General features: G+C 46.5%; 1 protein-coding gene across 1 annotated transcript in view; it reads left to right on the plus strand.

Moving 5' to 3' along the window:
* LOC109891010 (leucine-rich repeats and immunoglobulin-like domains protein 1) overlaps positions 1-22,407 on the plus strand; it is a 53,508-nt gene that overhangs the window by 26,621 nt on the left and 4,480 nt on the right. Inside the window, exons 7-17 of the mRNA XM_020483243.2 lie at positions 173-316; positions 1,639-1,782; positions 3,710-3,790; positions 6,323-6,394; positions 6,867-6,938; positions 7,070-7,233; positions 7,635-7,973; positions 13,053-13,334; positions 20,979-21,407; positions 21,530-21,661; positions 21,806-22,063. Of these exons, the coding sequence (XP_020338832.1) occupies positions 173-316; positions 1,639-1,782; positions 3,710-3,790; positions 6,323-6,394; positions 6,867-6,938; positions 7,070-7,233; positions 7,635-7,973; positions 13,053-13,334; positions 20,979-21,407; positions 21,530-21,661; positions 21,806-22,063 (2,117 nt within the window). The remainder of the gene's footprint in view (positions 1-172; positions 317-1,638; positions 1,783-3,709; positions 3,791-6,322; positions 6,395-6,866; positions 6,939-7,069; positions 7,234-7,634; positions 7,974-13,052; positions 13,335-20,978; positions 21,408-21,529; positions 21,662-21,805; positions 22,064-22,407) is intronic.

Below are 22,407 nucleotides of genomic sequence, written 5' to 3' on the forward strand. Positions count from 1 at the left end.
AGTTTCCACTCTTAACAATTGTTTCACAAGCAACTCTATGCTCTTCTTATGAGCTGAACTATAAAAATGTGATTGGACAACCTGTAATGTCCTTACTCTTGTTTGATACCAAACTACATTACCCCTAATGCCTAGTCTGAACCTGTTTATGTGACCAACTCCTCCCCTGCAGTCACCTGGACTACAACAGCCTGAGGGAAGTGAACAGTGGCTCCCTGTACGGCCTGTCCTCTTTGCTGCAGCTCTTCCTCAGCAACAATTCCATCTCCCACATCAACCCAGATGGCTGGAGGTTCTGCCAAAGGCTACGGGAACTGTGAGTATTCTGAGTGGCATGTCAGAAACCTCCAAACCCAGGTTAACCAGAGCACTAAAAACCTCCCAACACCTAAAACCAAAGCAGCAAAAACCTCCCAACCCTTGTAACTATAGCAACCAGCCCTACCTCATCCCCAGCCACTGAGAAACAAACTACACTATTCATCCCCTGGCCTTCAGCTCCGGACCACAAGGTCTTACCCACAGCCTCCAACCATCAACCCCCCGTCTCATCTTGTAGTTCCCCTACCACAACCTATACCTGAATCTGTTCCCCGTCGCGCCCCTCCGTTTACCTTCACCAGAGCTACATGAGTCGCTTAGCGTTCAATACCACATGATAAGCCTGTTTATCCCATAATAAGCAGTAGGATTGACAGTACTTAAGCCCTCTCTGTATTCCCATCTCTGTCAGGTTGGTAAAGAGCGTGCAACCCTCTGTTGGTATGGATACAGGGTAATTGCAGGGGGATATCCCTGTCTAATGAAGGAGATATTATTACTACGGCAACCTGTGGTTGGTTGACATACTTTAACCACTGTACTACTGTAGAGCTCCGCTCTGATCAGGCGTCGCTAACTGTACCATAAGGCTGTCTGTCAGGCTCCTGTGTGTCTGCGCACTGTGTCACTGTGTGTGTGTGTGTGAGAGAGACAGATTGCTCTGTGTATCTGTGTTGCCGACTCACTGCACTCAGTGCGAGACCGGGGTTATATGATTTTATTAGCGGGGCCATGATGACTGTGATATCAGAAGGATACCGGAGGATAGTGGCTCGGTTAGCCCTCTGGTGTAGCAGAGAAGCTGTCTTTATGACCTACAGGTTATTACATTCCGGATGAGACTGCAGCCTGCCTGACGGGGCATCACAGAGACTGACCACACATGACTGACCACCCTGGCCCCCCTCAGAGAGGCGAAGCCCAGTCACTCACACAACAGACCATTTGAACACGCTCCCTGATAAACAAGACATATTTATCACCACTGACACGCCGTGTACCTACTTAGACAAGACCATAACTCTGGGAAAAGATGCCTTGAGAAGTGGCCATTTGTCCAACCGGAAATGTACATGCATTTTAAATGGTTTGTGTCCTGACTCCTTATCAAGCATGATAGGAAACTGCTGTGGATGAACAGATATTGAGCTGACGCCACAGTGGAAAAATACATCCAGAGGCACAAAGACATTGAATAAAGCTATATAAAGTAGAGAATAATGACTTCGGGTAGGTTAGGTTACCGTAGTGCTGTGCCTACTTGTCCTTCTGGTCCAAGCCTTATACCGTATGTATCCATCTCCTCTCCTCCTGCAGGAATCTGTCCTACAACAACCTGAGTCGTCTGGATGAGGGCAGCCTGGCGGTGCTAGGGGACCTCCACACCCTCCGTCTGGGGCACAACGCCATCAGCCACATCACCGAGGGGGCCTTCAGAGGCCTCAAGGCCCTGCGCCTCCTGTAAGTCCTCCTCTTGACTGCTCCCAGAGCACACACACTTATGGTTCCACACTGTAGACTTCTCTTATGTGACTCATTTAAGAACAATACAATATCTGCAAATGTATTCATGTGGATTCAATATTCAATATAGCTTCATTAAGCCCCTCAGGAGCCATTCAGAAAGTGAGGTTAGCTGCTGTTTGGTTTTTAGACCATTGCTTCAAAACAGATCTAGTTTGTGTCCATGTAATATTAATGTGTATCTGTTTACCAGGTGTGCATGCGTCACTATTGTCACGGTTTTAGTCTGTGAGAACTTTTATTTTGGTGCGTCTGTTTTCGTCTTCCCTCTTTGTTTGGCCGTTGGTTCCCATCGATATTGGATGCACATGTGTTCCTTGTCATTTGTCTCCCTGGAGATTCTTGCCTTTTTTTAAACGGAGCAGTGAAAAGCAGTATGGGAGAGTGACTTCTTTCCCCCCCCACCCTCTATACAGACTTTGAACAGGCGGAAAGAGAGGCTTCCTGAAAGCGAAGGCCTTCTACTAACGTCTTTTTGGCCCGGGATCTTCCCAGAGAGTCAGAGAAAAGAGTCGGGCCTTTGCTTTCTCACAGTGGGGTGACAAGCCAAGGCATATACAGGCCTTTCTCTGCTGGTGCAGAGGGAGCATTGGGCTGGGGGGAGGGGGTTCAGCTGTGTGAGAGGCCCTCTGTTTGGCTCCCCTCTCTCAGACGCTGTTTCTTTCTTCCTTTCTTTCTTGGTCTCTTTCTTGGTCTCTTTCTTGGTCTCTTTCTTTCCTTTCTTACTTGTTTGCTTTGTTTGGCCTCTTCGTACCCTTTCCACCCATCCTTTTCCCCCTTTTTTTGCAGTCTTCTTTTTACTTCCTATTCCCATTATGCTCACCCCATTTCTTCTTCGCTCTCCTTCCCTCTCTTTCTGAGGCAGGTCTAATCTAATCAGTGAAGCGCTGGGTAGGCGCGGGCCCTGGCTGTAAGGGAGCCGAGGCAGCTTTAATTGGGTAGCGCTGCTGGCCGTAGAGGCGTGGGGCTGGAGGTTCGCGGTGGGTGTGAATGCCCAGAAACGTCGAGCCTTTCAGCCGGGGGGTCAGTCCTCAGGGGCCCGCGGCCACTGCCTGCATTAAGAAGGCACCGGCCTTTCACGCTCAGCCAGCCAGAAAGAATAGGAAATTGGCAGCCGAGTCCGGCCATGGAGGAAAAGGAACCGAAGGGGATTAGGGAAGGGTGGAGAGGTTGGGAGGGGCTGTGGGTGACCATCAGACTCACAGGATTCTCAGAGTTTGAAAGAAAGTCGGCACAGGGAACAAAGCATGCGATAGAGCGGCGACTCATGTCTTTGTTCGGCTGTTGTTTTTTTGTTTTAAATTATTATTCAAACGGGTCCTTAGGCCCAGATGACTTCAGCCGTTCGAGGTAGCGTGTCAGGAAAGCTAATTAATTGCATTCAACATGTGTTTGGAAACTTCCCGGTGGACTCAAAGTGAAAGCTGTTGTTTTATTGAGTCTCTTTCTGGCTCAGCGTGGGCATGACTAAGGTCTTTCTTCATACTCATTAGGCTCTGAGTCTGTGTTGGGACTGCCATACCTGCCACCACACTCAGGCGCTGACTGTCTGTATCCAAAGGCAATGTGTACCCGCCAATCTCTCCATGCTGTCATGAATTATACATGATTCTGCCTGCGTTGGGTTTTGTGCCTTCACCTCCCTCCTCACAAAGGAAAGAATGTGCTTGGCTGGCAGAGCAGAGCAGGAGAGAGGCTAGCTCTTTAGACCAGGTGCAGAGGGTTTGTGGGGGTTGGAGGGGTAGCCCGTAACTTCCAGCCCCATCTCTGCCAAGGCTACACAGTGCTTCAGCTCTGGCAGGCCTGTTTTGCTCTCCTCCTCCTCCTCCATCTTCCTTATCCCTTCTTTTTTCTCTCTCTACAGGGAGCTGGACCATAATGACATCTCAGGCACAATAGAGGACACCAATGGGGCCTTCTCTGGACTGGACAGCCTCAACAAGCTGTGAGTATCCCCCCTCCTTCTCTCATCTCCTCTTCCCCCTCTCTGCCCAGAATCGGTCCCTTTGAGCTGGCTGACCTGCCACTGGTAGGGGATTGTATGCAGCTCTGTGGACAGCTCCTTCAGTCCAGAGTGAAGGGGTTTCTACTGCAATTCCATAGTTCCCTTCTGAGGCCTGTCCACTGCCTATAGTCTATATCGAGTTCTCCCAGACCTGGCTTTAGACAGGACCAGCTCCATTCTATTGCTACCCTCCGGGCCCCACACGTCATTTGGAAGTATAACACTGAGAGATGACTTTAAGAGCTGCTCTGAGTTTTATTAGGCTTTTTCATGAAGCTTGCAGATTGACATTCTATCAGCAATTGGCTTGAAACTTGAAACAAGCCTGAATCTGGTTTTCATCTCGGTTTACCAAACTCTAAACTGCTATTGTGTCCAACTTCAGAGGTTGTCTGTTGGTGGGAGTTGAACTGCCTTCACTTGTTGGTTAAACGGATCTCTCGTGTAACCTTTTAATCACAGCATCTAGACTCAATGTCAAATGTTAGTTAAAGGATGAAGAAACTCAACCACCATAAACATAGAGTCCTAACATACTGGGGCCTAAACAATCCTATGTAAAAGCTGGTGTCCAACCAAGGCTGTTCCCTGTGTGAGTGCTAGCCTATTGAAAGGGCTTTTCTATTGGCCTGCTGGGGACGATCCTCAGCAGGTCTTTCCATCTCTAGCCCTGCTCCTCTCTCTCTGCTCCACGGCCCTGCCTGCCTGTTGTTAGGGACTGAGAGACGGTGAAATTGGGGGGCGGGCGCGGTCATCAACATCAAACACCACATTGGCCCGTCTCCCCGCCCCCCCCGCCCCTTTTGTCCAGTGGTGTAGTGGAGCGGCCCTCCGCAGCCCAACGCTGGCACAATCCCTCCATCCCACCGGAAAACAACACTCACCAACCCTGGGAAAAAACACAGAGAAAGAGAGAGGGGGGAGGGACATCCGTGTCCTCCACACGCAATATGTCCCTCCCAAATCGGATTGTGAGTATCCCCACATGGGAGAACTTGTGCTCTTAGATTGTTCTAGGTTAACTTGTGCTCTCACAACAACTACTATTTTCCCATGTTTGTTTTAGGAGGTAAAATATATGAATGTATTGAATGTAGATATGTTGGTGTGATGTCATTCTAGGATTGTTTTATTTCCAGAATGTGATTACTTGAATAGAATGTGATTGGAAGGATAGGCCATGTAAATGGCTAGATGTGCAAAATGATGTTAGAAATAAGAGAAGATAAGTTTGATGGAAATGCAGTGACTTCCAGTGAGGTGTTGTTCTCCTCTGTACTGAGGTCTGTTCATCCCATCTCCCTGTGTAGGGTCCAGAACCACAGGGCTCTGGCTGATGTGGTGGTCAGTAGAGGTCTGTTCAGCCCATTTCCCTGTGTAGGGTCTAGAACCACGGGGCTCTGGCTGATGTGGTGGTCAGTAGAGGTCTGTTCAGCCCATTTCCCTGTGTAGGGTCAAGAACCACGGGGCTCTGGCTGATGTGGTGGTCAGTAGAGGCCTGTTCAGCCCATCTCCCTGTGTAGGGTCTAGAACCACGGGGCTCTGGCTGATGTGGCGGTCAGTAGAGGTCTGAGCAGAGGTGTGACATCTCTGTCAGGAGTTGACAGGTCCTGTCCATGACCAGTCATCTGCCTGGAGGCCCCCAAGACCGTGGGTCCCTGGCTGTCCTAAAGAACACCTGATTACCAACAGGAATCTGAGAATGTTCAGCTTGGACAATTTTGGATAAAATTTAAGAAGACGCATCTGAGTCTTGGCTCATCTACCCCAATGGCAATGGTAACCAAACAGATGCACTCCCAATGGTTTTTGAAACATGATTTGTATTTACATTGCACAGTGTAGATTGTCGGTGGGTCCATATAGAGGGGGAGAGTAGAGGAGGCGTGACTGGATTGAAGTGTTCTGATGCAGGGGTCTGAACTCCGAACCAGCCTCCTGTGTCCACCCGCTTCTCCTGGGAAGGAAGGTGGAGAGAGGAAGGCTGGAGGGACGGAAGCGCAGGAGAGGGAGGGTAGAGGGGTGTCTTTTGAAGAGCGGCCCAGATTAGACCCCCAGAAGGGGGCATGCTGCGTGTTCCTTGCTTGAACCGGGCCTTGACAAGGCTGCTTTTATTATTCTACAAGCTGTGTTGTCCCTCAGTGAGACAACCTGCTTTTCATGTGCTCCCCCCCCCCCCTGTCATCGCTATTAAATTCAAATAAAGATAAAAGTGGTCTTTGAAAAGCAGAGCAGGGCCGAGTCCCTCACCCTCCTAATCTCCACACAGTTCGGATTTCCAATACCTCAATCCTCTGCTCTTATCAGATTCAGCCCCACTAATTGTGCCTTTCTCTCCCTCTTCTCCTTCCCTCCCCTTACCCCATTCATCCTCTCTCTTTCTCTCTCTGTGCCTGTTTTTTTTCTCCCCCCTCCCTCCCTCCCCCGTGTTCTCTCCCGTTTATCGGCGCCCTTCATGTTTGGAAATTGCAGAACTCTGTTTGGAAACAAGATCAAGTCAGTGGCCAAGAAAGCCTTCTCAGGACTGGAGGCCCTGGAGCACCTGTGAGTATCCCACAATGCACTGCGCGACCCCGAGATCGGCTGCCAAAAGTAGCTGCCTGAGAGTGCTGCTAGCAATTTAATAGCATCTTTGGAAAAGGAGAAGACGGGCAGTTTGTGGGGCCAGCTGCTTCCCTCTCGTTACAGAGGCAACTTCAACTTTGGCCTTTTTTCCTGGTGCAGGGGAACAAAGTTATTGAGCATATGGTCAGTTTCGTAGAATAAATGGAATTTATATAAGTCCCTTCACAGGCTCTGGCCATTACTTTAAACAGGCTCTGGCCATTAGGAAAAAAGTGATTGAAATGCTGAGTATCCTTGGTCTGTGATGCCTGAATCTTTGCACCTTGTTTAAAATAAGCCCTTATAAATGAAGGCACATCGATCCCTGGCTGGCCGTGACACAGCTGTGTGTGTACCAATGTCCCCTTTCTGTCAGTGCTGATGGGCAGCCCTCTGTTTAATGTCACCACAGGAACCTGGGAGAGAACGCCATACGCTCCATCCAGCCAGAGGCCTTCAGCAAGATGAGGAGCCTCAGGAACCTGTGAGTCCACAATGATGAATACACCTTACAGTTGCAGTCATGGAATAAGTGAATTATGTACAGATCAAAGCTAGTCTATAAAAGAGAGTGAATAGAAGTCGTTAGCCCTAACAGTGTCCCTCCTTTCCCAGGCTCATCCAGAGTGACAGTTTCCTGTGTGACTGTCAGCTCAACTGGTTCCCTGAGTGGCTGATGACCCGGGGGCTACAGACTGGCGTAGAGGCTACCTGTGTCCACCCCGAAATCCTGAAGGGTACTAGTGTCTTCCAGGCTCCACCAGACAGATTTGTCTGTGGTGAGTAGTGGGGGGGTGTACAGTTGCTTTCTGTCTGACACAGTGCAGGCAGCAGCTAAGACCAGATTGTGTTTTAGATTCCAGCTCAGGGTGTTTACAGTATATGTGTGTATTTGTTTATGTTTGTGTGATTTTCCTTAAATGTCTTGATGTAGTGTGTCTTTGTTTGAGCTGCGATGTGCTAATCCGTGTTTGTCTTTATATTTGTGTGTTTGTGTTTAAACTAGACTTTTGTGTATATATCTTCTGTCACTGAGATAAGCATTATTCTTTGTAACCAAATGTTTTATCTCATTTTCTTGTCTTCCCTCCGTCTCTCCACTCCCTCCGTCTCTCCACTCCCTCCGTCTCTCCACTCCCCCCGTCTCTCCACTCGCCCCGTCTCTCTCTCTCTCCTGTAGATGACCTGCCTAAGCCCCAGATCACGTTGCAGCCAGAGACCACAGTGACGGTTCTGGGTAGTGACGTGCGCCTCATGTGCACGGCAGCCAGCAGCAGCAGCTCACCTATGACCTTCGCCTGGCGCAAAGACCAGGAGCTGCTCCGTCATGCTGAGGTGGAGAACTTTGCCCACCTGCGCGCTAACCACGGGGCGGTGCATGAGGCCGGGGGGGTGATGGAGTACACCACCATTTTGCACCTGCGTCATGTGACCTTCGCCCACGAGGGCCGATACCAGTGCATCATCACCAACCACTTTGGCTCCTCCTACTCCACCAAGGCCCGCCTTACTGTCAACGGTACGCTACCAGGCCCTGAAGGGTTAACGGTCTCCCAGTATGACTGGTTTATTTATTTTTTTATCTAGTTTTATTTGTCACATATGCCGGATACAACAGGTACCGTACCGTGAAATGCTTACTTACGAGTCCTAAACCAACGATGCCATTTTAAGAAAACAGAGTTAAGAAAATTTTTACTAAATTAAGTTTTTTTTTTTTTTGTAACACTATACAAAAACAATAATGAGGCTATCAAATCAAATCAAATTTATTTATATAGCCCTTCGTACATCAGCTGATATCTCAAAGTGCTGTACAGAAACCCAGCCTAAAACCCCAAACAGCAAGCAATGCAGGTGTAGAAGCACGGTGGCTAGGAAAAACTAGGAAAAACACCTAGGAAGAAACCTAGAGAGGAACCAGGCTATGTGGGGTGGCCAGTCCTCTTCTGGCTGTGCCGGGTGGAGATTATAACAGAACATGGCCAAGATGTTCAAATGTTCATAAATGACCAGCATGGACGAATAATAATAAGGCAGAACAGTTGAAACTGGAGCAGCAGCACAGTCAGGTGGAAGTTGAAACTGGAGCAGCAGCATGGCCAGGTGGACTGGGGACAGCAAGTCCCCTATATGCAGGGGCTACCGATACTGAGTCAATGTGGAGGCTGTATGCAGGGAGAACCGATACTGAGTCAATGTGGAGGCTGTATGCAGGGAGTACCGATACTGAGTCAATGTGGAGGCTGTATGCAGGGTGTACTGGTACTGAGGCTGTATGCAGGGAGTACCGGTACTGAGTCAATGTGGAGGCTGTATGCAGGGAGTACCGATACTGAGTCAATGTGGAGGTTGTATGCAGGGAGAACCGGTACTGAGTCAATGTGGAGGCTGTATGCAGGGAGTACCGATACTGAGTCAATGTGGAGGCTGTATGCAGGGAGAACCGATACTGAGTCAATGTGGAGGCTGTATGCAGGGAGTACCGATACTGAGTCAATGTGGAGGCTGTATGCAGGGAGTACCGATACTGAGTCAATGTGGAGGCTGTATGCAGGGAGAACCGATACTGAGTCAATGTGGAGGCTGTATGCAGGGAGTACCGATACTGAGTCAATGTGGAGGCTGTATGCAGGGAGTACCGATACTGAGTCAATGTGGAGGCTGTATGCAGGGAGTACCGATACTGAGTCAATGTGGAGGCTGTATGCAGGGAGAACCGATACTGAGTCAATGTGGAGGCTGTATGCAGGGAGTACCGATACTGAGTCAATGTGGAGGCTGTATGCAGGGTGTACTGGTACTGAGGCTGTATGCAGGGAGTACCGGTACTGAGTCAATGTGGAGGCTGTATGCAGGGAGTACCGATACTGAGTCAATGTGGAGGTTGTATGCAGGGAGAACCGGTACTGAGTCAATGTGGAGGCTGTATGCAGGGAGTACCGGTACTGAGTCAATGTGGAGGCTGTATGCAGGGAGAACCGATACTGAGTCAATGTGGAGGCTGTATGCAGGGAGTACCGGTACTGAGTCAATGTGGAGGCTGTATGCAGGGAGTACCGATACTGAGTCAATGTGGAGGCTATATGCAGGGGGTACCGGTACTGAGTCAATGTGGAGGCTATATGCAGGGGGTACCGGTACTGAGTCAATGTGGAGGCTATATGCAGGGGGTACCGGTACTGAGTCAATGTGGAGGCTATATGCAGGGGGTACCGGTACTGAGTCAATGTGGAGGCTATATGCAGGGGGTACCGGTACTGAGTCAATGTGGAGGCTATATGCAGGGGGTACCGGTACTGAGTTAATGTGCGGGCGTACAGGTTAATTGAGTTAATTTGTACATGTACAGTAGGTAGGGATAAAGTTACTATGCATAGATAATAAACCGTGAGTGGCAGCAGTGTAAAATAAGATTGCATTTGTGAATGTGTGGGTGTTTGTTTTAAGGCTGACCCCATTTAGTTGACTGGTCGATTGCTTGGTCGGTAGGCTATTGGTCGACTAAGACTTCTTTAGACGAGCAGCCGCATGGTGCACAAGACACCTGTCTAATTCGCGCCTGTCTCTGTGGACTAATCGGGGATGTCACAGTCCGTCACTCTTAAGACAGGGGTGGGCAACTCCAGTCCTCGAGGGCCTGATTGGTGTCACATTTTTCTCCATCCCTAGCAAACACAGCTGATTAATCAACTTGCATTCTAAACTGAAGATCATGATTAGGTGATTATTGGAGTCAGGTGTGTTAGCTGGGGCAAAACTGTGACCCCAATCAGGCCCTCGAGGACTGGAATTGCCCACTCCTGCTCTAAGATGTGATGTTGGAGTTGTACATGGTTATATTATGTAAAAATAATGGTGCAACACTAATAAATCTAATAAATCTATTAAAAACGAATATCACTCTATAACAAATGCACTTTCTCCCACATTGGATACGGCCGCTGTCCGCGGTTCTGAAACATATTCATCAGTCCGCCATAGAATTGGCACCTTTCCCTGTATTACTATGTGCATAATAGCAACGTTAACCATCATATTGGACTGAGAACAATGTGGCGGAGGCAGCAGAGAAGAGGAAACAGCCCTTGCCTTAACCTAATTGTCTAAGAAAATTGAGGAGAGAGGAAACTCCAATTTAATTAGGTCCATAATCAATCGCCTGACTGTTAAATATGCCTGGCATTATACATCATCCCATACACAGTGTATTCAGAAGGTATTCGGACCACTTTACTTTTCCGTTACAGCCTTAATCTAACATTTCTTAAAATAATAATAATTTTTCTTCATCAATCCACAAAAAATACCCCATAATGAAAATGCAAAAACAGGTTTTTTGAATTTTTTGCAAATGTATTCAAAATAAAAAACTATCACATTTAGTATTCAGACTTTACTCTGTACTTTGTTGAAGCACCTTTGGCAGCGATTCCTGGATATGACGCTACAAACTTGGCACACCTGTATTTGGGGAGTTTCTTCTTCTCTGCAGATCCTCTCAAGCTCTGTCAGGTTGGATGGGGAGCGTCACTGCACAGCTATTTTCAGGTCTCTCCAGAGATGTTTGATCAACTTCAAGTCCGGGCTCTGGCTGGGCCACTCAAGGATATCCAGAGACTTGTCCCGAAGCCACTCCTGTGTTGTTTTGGCCATGTGCTTAGGGTCGTTGTCCTGTTGAACCTTCGCCCAAGTCTGAGATCTGAGCGCTCTGGAGCATCAAGGATCTTTCTGTACTTGGCTCATTTCATCTTTCCCTCGATCCTGACTAGCCTTCCAGTCCCTGCCACTGACAAACATCCCCACAGCATGATGCTCCCACCACATTGCTTCATCGTAGGAATGGTGCCAGGTTTCCTCCAGACGTGACGCTTGGCATTCAGGCTAAAGATTTCAATCTTGGTTTCATCAGCCCATAGAATCTTTTTTCTCATGGTCAGAGTCTTTAGGTGCCTTTTGGCAACTCCAAGCGGGCTGTCATTTGCCTTTTACTGAGGAGTGGCTTCTGTCTGGCCACTCTACCATAAAGGCCTGATTGGTGGAGTGCTGCAGAGATAGTTGTCCTTCTGCAAGGTTCTCCAATCGCCACAGAGGAATTCTGTCAGAGTGACCATCAGGTTTTTGGTCACCTCCCTGACCAAGGTCCTTCTCCCCCGATTGCTCAGTTTGGCTGGGCAGCCAGCTCTAGGAAGAGTCTTGGAGCTCTACGGAAAATTGGAAAATTGGCTTGGTTTTTGCTCTGACATGCACTGTCAACTGTGGGAACTTATAGACAGGTGTGTGCCTTTCCAAATCATGTCCAATCAATTGACTTTTCCACAAGTGGATTCTAGTCAAGTTGTAGACACATCTCAAGGATGATAAATGGAAACATCTGAGCTCAGTTTTAGTATCAATGCAAATGATCTGAATGCTTAAGTAAATAATGTATTTCTGTTTTTATTTTTAATAAATTTGCGAAATATTCTAAACCTGTTTTTGCCTCGTCATTACGGGGTACTGTGTGTAGATTGATGAGAAACATTTAATCAATTTTAGAATAAGTCTGTAACGTAACAAAATGTGGAACAAGTCAAGGGGTCTGAATACTTTCTGAATGCCCTGTATATGGAAAAATAAGTTTAAACATTTTGACCAATCGTTTTGTCGAAAGAACAGCGACTCTCGGGTGAGCAAGTTTTTATTTTTCTTGTTTTCTGGGACAGCCCTGGTTTGTTTGTTTGTGTGTTTGGATAATTTCCCCTCTGTAATGTGCTGATTTTGTAGATATTTTGCACAATTAAACTCCATAACAGGGCAGAATGAGATTAGTGGTAATTCTTAGCTTGAACAAAGTCTCACTCTCTCTGTCCTTCTGCATCTCTCTGTGTGAGTTTCTCAGGGTGGAATTTCTAACAAATTGATTTAGGCTTGTTGTGGTGCTGACAGTGCCCATATATTACACACCCTGTCAGTTAGGCTAACTGATGCTGACTGATTGTTTGCTGGCAGTCTGGAGTTTGGTTTCCTGGCTGACCTGCCCACCCAAATGAAACCCTCTCCCAAGCCATCTCCCCAACCCAATTTAACTTCTATGCAATGATAGCAGAGCTGCCTCTCTCTATACGCAGACTACTGTGCGTATGGCCCTGAGCCTGCTAGGGCGCCCGCGACCCCCAAACATACAAATAAAAATGCTCTCAGTTTACTGTTGAGAAGTAGACTACACAAGGTGCCATTTCAAAATGTAGTATTGCAGTTTTCCACTTGTTAGTCACTCAATTAGCACATGTCAGCTAATATTTGTTGGGATTGCTAAGTAAGGTAGTCCAGCTATCTAAACCTTGTAGTAGACCTAATCATCACTTAATTACCAACTGGGCACACATTCAGTGCTCATTAATTTTGTTAGTCAATCTCACATATCATATGAACAGTACGACATAAGTAATTACAAAATGTGTAGAATTGCAGGAAATGTCCTTTAAAAATAAATAAACTGCCATACTTTCTCTACACTCCATTGCAAAATGGTAGGGACTGTTATTTAGCTGTTGTGTTAACCTCCGATTTCTCTCTGTTGTGGCCAACCACGTGTCTCATCTCCATTCCCACACAGTCATGCCTACATTTGTGAAGACCCCTCGAGACAACACCATCCGTACGGGCACCACTGCCAAGCTGGAGTGTGCGGCCGAGGGCCACCCCACCCCTGAGATCGCCTGGCAAAAGGACGGAGGCACGGACTTCCCGGCGGCACGCGAGCGGCGGATGCACGTGATGCCTGACGATGACGTGTTCTTCATCATGGACGTCAAGCTGGAGGACATGGGCGTCTACAGCTGCACCGCCAAGAACACAGCGGGCACCGTGTCTGCCAACGCCTCTCTCATCGTGCTGGGTAGGACTTGACTGCTGGCCATGCCCCTTTACAATGTTTGAGGATTCATGGTTCAGGTGACCATAATATAGATACTACTTCTGACTAAAAATGAACACTTGTAAACTGGTCTAAAGCCAGTTGTGAACTGGTCAGCCTTGGTCAAAGAATGAATGGCTTCTGGCAGCTGTGGCCTTCCTCTGAGTCAGAGGTCAGGGTAGGGGTCAGATGGGGGAGGGTGGGATAGGGGGACTTCACAGAGGAGTGTTTGTTACCCTTCTCTCAGGGTGGAGGCCTCATTTCTCCTGGAGGGGCTTCTATTGGAAGTGTGAGGACTGAGGCTAGTTGAGATTACATTGTCAAGTACTGTGGATGTGTAAGGGCTTGGTCTACACCACTGTATGTCGTACTGTCGTAGTGCAGAACACCTCACAGGATATGAGAGAGCAATAGCCCGCAGGAGTTGCTTTGTAATGTTTAGTCATGTATGAGGAAAGCTTAGAGCTGAGGCCTTGTCTGAAGAGGTGGGGAGGGGACAGAGTGGGAAGGAGGGTGGGAGAGGAGGAAGTGAGATCTCTTAATCATTTTGTTTCCTGCTAAGAGGGAAAGTTCTGTCTAAGAGTAGGGGCGTCAAACGTTCAGCCTGCTGCACAGACCTATGGACGCTGTAGAGAGCCTGGTTCAATTGTGCTTAGGAGCCTTTTTAAAATCTCTAAATGGTTAAACTAGTGAGGAATCTTTTATTTGTATTTACTATCCTAAATTAAGATGTACTGATCAAAAATATAAACCCAACATCAAATAACATTTTATTTGTCACATGCACCAAATACAACGCTTACTTACAATCCCTTAACCAACAATGCAGTTCAATATTTTTTTTGACCAAATAAAGTAAAAAATAGAATAAAAAGTAACACAATAAAATAACTAATGAGGCTATATACAGGGGGTTCCGGTACCGAGTCAATGTGCAGGGGTACAGGTTACTCAAGTTAATTGAGGTAAATTATACATGTAGGTAGTGTTATTAAATTGACTATGCATATATAATAAACAGCAAGTAGCAGCAGTGTAAAGGGTGTGGTGGTGGTGGGGGGGGATCAATGCAAATAGTCCGCGTTGCCATTTAAAAAAAATGTACAGCAGTTTTATGGCTTGGGGGTAGAAGCTGTTAAGGAGCCTTTTGGACCTAGACTTGGTATCGCTTGCCATGCGGTAGCAGAGAGAACAGTCTATGACTTGGATGACTGGAGTCTTTGACAATGTTTTGGGCCTTCCTCTGACACCGCCTAGTATATAGGTCCTAGGCCCCAGGGATGTGCTGGGCTTTATGCAATACTCTGTAGCGCCTTCTGCTCGGAATCTGACCATTTGCCTTACCAGGCGGTGATGCAACCGGTCAGGATGCTCTCATTGGTGCAGCTGTGGAACTTTTTGAGGATCTGGGGACCCATGCCAAATCTTTTCTGTCTCCTTGGGGGAAAAAGGTGTTGTTGTGTCCTCTTCACAAATGTCTTGTGTTTGGACCATGATAGTTTATTGTTGATGTGGACACCAAGGAATTTGAAACTCTCGACCCGCTCCACTACAGCCAGGTCGATGTGAATGGGGCGGTGTTCAGACCTCCTTTTCCTTTAGTCCACAATCATCTCCTTTGTCTTGCTCACATTGAGGGAGAGGTTGTTGTCCTGGCACCACACTGCCAGGTCTCTGACCTCCCTACAGGCTGTATCATCGTTGTCGGTGATCAGGCCTACCACCGTTGTGTCGTCAGCAAACTTAATGATGGTGTTGGAGTTGTGCTTGGTCATGCAGTCATGGGTGAACAGGGAGTACAGGAGCGGATTAAGCACACACCCCAGAGGGGCCCCGGTGTTGAGAATTAGTGTGGTAGATGTGTTGTTGGCTACCCTTAAAACCTGGCCCGTTAGGAAGTCCTGGATCCAATTGCAAAGGGAGGTGTTTAGTCCCAGGGTCATTAGCTTAGTGACGAGCTTTGTGGGCACTATGGTGTTGAACGCTGAGCTGTAGTCAATGAACAGCATTCTCACATAGGTGTTCCTTTTGTCCAGGGGAGGGAGGGCAGTGTGGAGTGCGATTTGAGATTGTGGATCTGTTGGGGCGGTATGCAAATTGGAGTGGGTCTAGGGTTTCCGGGATTATGATGTTGATGTGACCATGACCAGCCTTTCAAAACACTTCATGTCTACAGACCTGAGTGCTAGTCAGTAGTCATTTCGGCAGTTTACCTTCGCTTTGTTGGGCACAGGGACTATGGTGGTCTGCTTGAAACATGAAGGTATTATAGACTGTCAGGGAGAGGTTGGAAATTACAGTGAAGACACTTGCTAGTTGGTCTGCGCATGCCCTGAGTACGCTTCCTGGTAATCCGTCTGGCCCCACTGCCTTTGAATGTTGACCTGTTTAACCTGTTGCGACGAGCAATCCCGTATCCGGGAGCGTAATTATAGCCTCAAGCTCATTACCATAACGCAACGTTAACTATTCATGAAAATCGCAAATGAAATAAAATGAATATATTGGCTCACAAGCTTAGCCTTTTGTTAACAACACTGTCATCTCAGATTTTCAAAAAATGCTTTTCAACCATAGCTACACAAGCATTTCTGTATTTCTGTAAGTATTGATATCTAGCATAGCATTAAGCCTAGCATTTAGCAGGCAACATTTTCACAAAAACAAGAAAAGCATTCAAATAAAATCATTTACCTTTGAAGAACTTCTGATGTTTTCAATGAGGAGACTCTGTTAGATAGCAAATGTTCAGTTTTTCCAAAAATATTATTTGTGTAGGAGAAATCGCTCCGTTTTGTTCATCACGTTTGGCTAAGAAAAACCCCCGAAAATTCAGTCATTACAATGGCAAACTTTTTTCCAAATTAACTCCATAATATCGACAGAAACATGGCAAACGTTGTTTAGAATCAATCCTCAAGGTGTTTTTCACATATCTATTCGATGATAAATCACTCGTGGCAGTTTGGTTTCTCCTCTGAACAAAATGGAAAAATGCACGCACCTGGAAATTACGCAATAGTTTCGACGGAGGACACCGAGCGGACACCTGGTCTCCCACTCCTTGAAAGTGGCAGCTCTAGCTTTTAGCTCGATGCAGATGTTGCCTGTAATCCATGGTTTCTGGTTGGGATATGTACGTATGCTTACTCTGTGGGCGACGTCGTCGATGCACTTATTGATGAAGTCGATGACTGAGGTGGTATACTCCTCAATGCCATTGGATGAATCCCGGAACATATTCCAGTCTGTGCTAGCAAAACAGTCCTGTAGCGTAGCATCCGCGATATCTGACCACTTCCGTATTGGACGAGTCACTGGTAGTTCATGCTTTAGTTTTTGATTGTAAGCAGGAATCAGGAGGATAGATTTATGGTCAGATTTGTTTGTCTGCGTTTTGAATGAAGCTCATCCAGTTTATTCTCCAGTTATTGCACGTTGGCCAATAGAAAGGATGGTAGAGCCGCATTAACCACTCGCTGACAAATTCTCACTTGGCACCCCGATCTCCGTCCCCTGTACCTGCGTCTTTTTTTCACGCGAATGACGGGGATTTGGACCTGGTCCCGGTACAAACAGTATATGGTTCGCTTTGTCCAGTTCGAGGTAATCGCTGTTCTGATATCCAGAGGCTATTTTCGGTCATAAGAGACAGTAGCAGCAACATTATGTGCAAAGTAAGTTACAAACAAAGCAAAGAAACACACAAAATGGCACAGTTGGTTCGGAGCCCGTAAAACGGCAGCCATCCCCTCCGACACCATGGGTGGGGAGGGCATAGGCCCACTTACTTGGGAGCCAGGCCCACCCACTGGGGAGCCAGGCCCAGCCAATCAGAATTAGTTTATTACAGGCAGAAATACTCCTGAGTTTCATCAGCTGTGTGGGTGGCTTGTCTTGAAACATCCCGAAGGTGAAGAAGCCGGATGTGGAGGTCCTGGGCTGGCATGGTTACACGTGGTCTGCGGATGTAAGGCCGGTTGGACGTACTGCCAAATTCTCTAAAACGGCGTTGGAGGCAGCTTATGGTAGAGTGAACATTAAATTCTCTGGCAACCACTCTGGTGGACATTCCTGCAGTCAGCATGCCAATTGCACACTCCTTCAAAACCTGATACATCTGTGGCATTGTGTTGTGTGAAAACACTGTACATTTTGGAGTGGCCTTTTATTGTCCCCAGCACAAGGTGCATCTGTGTAATGATTATTCTGTTTAATCAGCTTCTTGATATGCCACACCTGTCAGGTGGATGGATTATATTGTCATACGAGAAATGCTCACTAACAGGGATGTAAACAAATGTGTGCACAAATTGAGACGCTGTTTGTGCATGTGTAACATTTCTGGGATCTTTTATTTCAGCTCATGAAACATGGGACCAACAGTACTTTTTTTCTCTCTCTCTCTCTCTCTGTGTGTGTGTGTGTGTGCAGTTGAAGTCGGTAGTTTACATACACTTAGGTTGGAGTCATTGAAACTCGTTTTTCAACCAGTTTTGACAAGTCGGTTAGGACATCTACTTTGTGCATGAAGTCATTTTTCCAACAATTGTTTAGACAGATTATTTAACTTAATTTTCACTGTATCACAATCCCAGTGGGTCAGAAGTGTACATACACTAAATTGACTGTTCCTTTTAAACAGCTTGGAAAATTCCAGAAAATGATTTAGAAGCTTCTGATAGGCTAATTGACATAATTTGAGTCAATTGGAGGTGTACCTGTGGATGTATTTCAAGGCTTACCTTCAAACTCAGCACCTCTTTGCCTGACAAGAGATCAGCCAAGACCTCAAGAAAAAAATGTGTAGGCCAACACAAGTCTGGGTCATCTTTGGGAGCAATTTCCAAACACCTGAAGGTACCACGTTCATCTGTACAAACAATAGCAAACACCATGGGACAACGCAGCCTTTATACCGCTCAGGAAGGAGACGCATTCTGTTTCCTGAAGATGAATGTACTTTGGTGCGAAAAGTGCAAATCAATCCCAGAACAACAGCAAAGGACCTTGTGAAGATACTGGAGGAAACCGGTACAAAAGTATCTATATCCACAGTAAAACGAGTCCTATATCGACATAACCTGAAAGGCCGCTCAGCAAGGAAGAAGCCACTGCTCCAAAACCATCATAAAAATGGCGGACTATGGTTTGCAACTGCACATGGGGACAAAGATTGTACTTTTTGAAGAAATGTCCTCTGTTCTGATGAAACAAAAATAGAACTGTTTGGCCATAATGACCATCGTTATGTTTGGAGGAAAAAGGGGGAGGCTTGCAAGCCGAAAAATACCATCCCAACAGTGAAGCACAGGGGTGGCAGAATCATGTTGTGGGGGTGCTTTGCTGCAGGAGAGACTGGTGCACTTCACAAAATAGATGGCATCATGAGGAGGGACAATTATGTGAATATATTGAAGCAACATCTTAAGACATCAGTCATTAAGTTAAAGCTTGGTCGCAAAAGGGTCTTCCAAATGGACAATGACCCCAAGCATGCTTCCAAAGTTGAGGCAAAATGGCTTAAGGACAACAAAGTCAAGATATTGGAGTGGCCATCATAAAGCCCTGACCTCAAACCTATTGAACATTTGTGGGCAGAACTGAAAGTGTGTGAGCAAGGAGTCCTACAAACCTAGCTCAGTTACACCAGCTCCGTCAGGAGAGATGGGCCAACATTTACTCCACTTATTGTGGGAAGCTTGTGGAAGGCTACCTGACACTTTTGACCCAAGTTAAACAATTTAAAGGCAATACACTCAATTAGCATTTGGTAGCATGTAAACTTCTGACCCACTGGGAATGTGATGAAAGAAATAAAAGCTGATATAACTGATTCTCTCTACTATTATTCTGACATTTCACATTCTTAAAATAAAGTGGTGAGCCTCCCTGACCTAAGACGGGGAATTTTTAACTTGGATTAAACGTCAGGAATTGTGAAAAACTGAGTTTTTAAATGCATTTGGCTAAGGTGTATGTAAACTTCCGACTTCGTGTGTGTGTGTGTGTGTGTGTGTGTTTGTGTATATTTATTGTATACACACACACACACACACACACTGTCCACATATTTACATGTGGACAGTATTTATTACTACATTACACAAGCTGACGGTTTGACCTAATTGGGGGGATATAGACGTTTATATTCAACACGATGACACAATATCAGGTCTTAGAACTTAGCTATCATTTTCTTTCTCAAATGGAATGGATAAATCTGGGTGGTCTCTCTATAAAAATACATGCATTTGAAAGTCTAATTATCACTTAAAAGCAGCCAACCGTTGTCACTGTTGATATTCTATGGCGGGTCGTAATTCATTGAAATCAACTAACAGAAAAAGTCATTTGTTTTATTTTCCGTGATGTCAGCCTCCCAAAATCAACAGCCGCCATTCCAAAATATAGATAGAAGCCTTCTACAAATTCTTATCTAACCAACCAACCATAACCACAGGTTATTCCAAGTGTCCTTGTTGCCTTTGAATAGTGTTAGTTTAAACAGCGCTATACCGAAACATTTCCCCCTGTTCTATTGATTTCAGTGCGAAATTGATGCAAGTAATTAACAAGAAAAGTGTTGCTTTACACTTACTGCGTTGGTGAGTTGTTAGTTTTAACAGGACATTTAACCTCGCGCAATTGATTCCAACGTGATAATTGATAGGTGATTGACAAAAGTGTTGCGTTTGTCTTTCAATTTTGGACGCGCCTCCACAAAACGCTCGTTAGAATTATGTACACGATATGCTCACTGTCATTGACAGCCCGAACTGCTTGTTTTGCGTCATTAGCATTTGTGAGAATTGACGTAGCGGTTAGAATAATGAATGTAGCATTTAGGAGAATTAACGCAGCGGTTAGAATAATTAATGTAGCATTTAGGAGAATTAATGCAGCGGTTAGGATATTTAATGTAGCATTTAGGAGAATTGACGTAGCGGTTAGGATATTTAATGTAGCATTTAGGAGAATTGACGTAGCGGTTAGGATATTTAATGTAGCATTTAGGAGAATTGACGTAGCGGTTAGGATATTTAATGTAGCATTTAGGAGAATTGACGTAGCGGTTAGAATAATTAATGTAGCATTTAGGAGAATTGACGTAGCGGTTAGGATATTTAATGTAGCATTTAGGAGAATTGACGTAGCAGTTAGGATATTTAATGTAGCATTTAGGAGAATTGACGTAGCGGTTAGGATATTTAATGTAGCATTTAGGAGAATTGACGTAGCAGTTAGGATATTTTGCGTAGTTAACCTCTGGTTAAGGTTAGGAAAAGGGTTAGGGGAAAGGTTAACTGACATGCTATGGAGTTGCAAAACGCTTGTGGTTAGCTGAAGTTTCTAATTAGTTAAAATGCTACGGTTGTCCCCGACGTCACTACACAAGAATCCCCTATAAGACACACTGTTCAGTGTTAACGCTGCTGAGAAGTTATCTGGGAAACACAGGGTTCAGCTCTATTCCAGTAGTGTACATTAATGCATCAACTTGAACAAAATGTGATGGACTATCACCAGTTGTCAAAATGTTGTTTAAAGTAATAAGTAGAGTTGGGAATGACCTGTCTGCGCTAGTGGGATTATTAGACTTTGACCTTTCCCTCCCTTCTACAGAGACGCCCCACCTGGCCCAAGAGCTGGAGGACCATAGTGTAGTGGTGGGGGAGACTGTAGCCCTGCAGTGTAAGGCCCTGGGCAGCCCCCCACCCAAAATCACCTGGCTGAGGAACGACGAGCCCCTCCGCTCCTCCGACCGACACCACTTCACCCCCGGCAACCAGCTGTTGGTGATCGGCAGCGCCGCCCTAGAGGACGCTGGCAGGTACACGTGTGTAATGTCTAACACGCTGGGCACAGAGCGCGGCCACAGCCAGCTGAGTGTCCGCCAGACCGGCTGCGTCGCCCCGTCCGGCCCCAGCACCGTCACTATGGGCATCATCGTCATCGCTGTGGTGACCAGCATCGTGGTGACCTCGCTGGTGTGGGTGTGCATCATCTACCAGACGCGCAAGAAGAGTGACGAGTGCAGCGTAACCAACACCGGTGAGAGGGCTCTCATATAGTTATAGTTATCACAGGAAATGGCTGTTCACCATCCATTTTCTGTTGTTGACTGTAGTTTGTGCTGGTGCTAATGTTATCTGTCCCCTCTCCTCCCCTCCCAGATGAGACAATCGTGCCCCCGGACGTCCCCAGCTACCTGTCCTCCCAGGGGACCCTCTCGGAGCGCCAGGACGTGTGTATCCGCGTGGAGGCTAGCATTGGACCTCCGCTCAACGGACACATAGACAACACAGGTAAAGTCTTCAGCTTGGTTCCCATATGAACCTTCAATTCTCCAATTATCAGGGAATGTTTGCTTTACGTCTACTCTAAATTCATGGAATTGTGGGAAAGTGTAGGCGCCTTAATAATGATGTTTTCTTAATTTGCTGGTGTAGGTTACAATGGGGCTGTAGTGTGTACAGAGTGTATGGAGAACGGAAACAGCTACTCCAAGACAGACCTCGACTATCTCACCCAGGGGCTGGGACCTGTAGGCCTGGAGTACCAACAACACCCCCACCCCATGGACTACAGTGTACCTGTACCCCTAGGGGTGGATACGGGACCCCTCTCCAACGGGACCCCCAACGGAGTCAGAAGGGATTCCTCGCCACCTGAATTTACATCACAGAGAAACCACCACAACAGAAAAGGTATTTTTTTACATTTATTTTTATTTAACCATCCTTTAACTAGGCAAGCCAGTTAAGAACAAATTCTTATTTAGAATAACGTCCTACATCGGCCAAACCCAGACGACGCTGGGCCAATTCTGTGCTGCCTTATGGGACTTCCAATCACGGCCGGTTGTGATACATCCTGGAATCGAAACAAAGTGTCTATAGTGATGCCTCAAGCACTGAGATGTGTCTTAGACCACTGCGCCACTCAGGATCCCAGAGCGAGCTTCCTATTCCACACTGTTGAGGACAGGATGGGGAATGCTGGAGAACCTGTGGTTGGAGCCCTTAGTTGTGTAGATGACCCTGCCATGATG

Source organism: Oncorhynchus kisutch, linkage group LG5, assembly GCF_002021735.2.
Source record: "Oncorhynchus kisutch isolate 150728-3 linkage group LG5, Okis_V2, whole genome shotgun sequence".
Taxonomy (NCBI): Eukaryota; Metazoa; Chordata; class Actinopteri; order Salmoniformes; family Salmonidae; genus Oncorhynchus; species Oncorhynchus kisutch.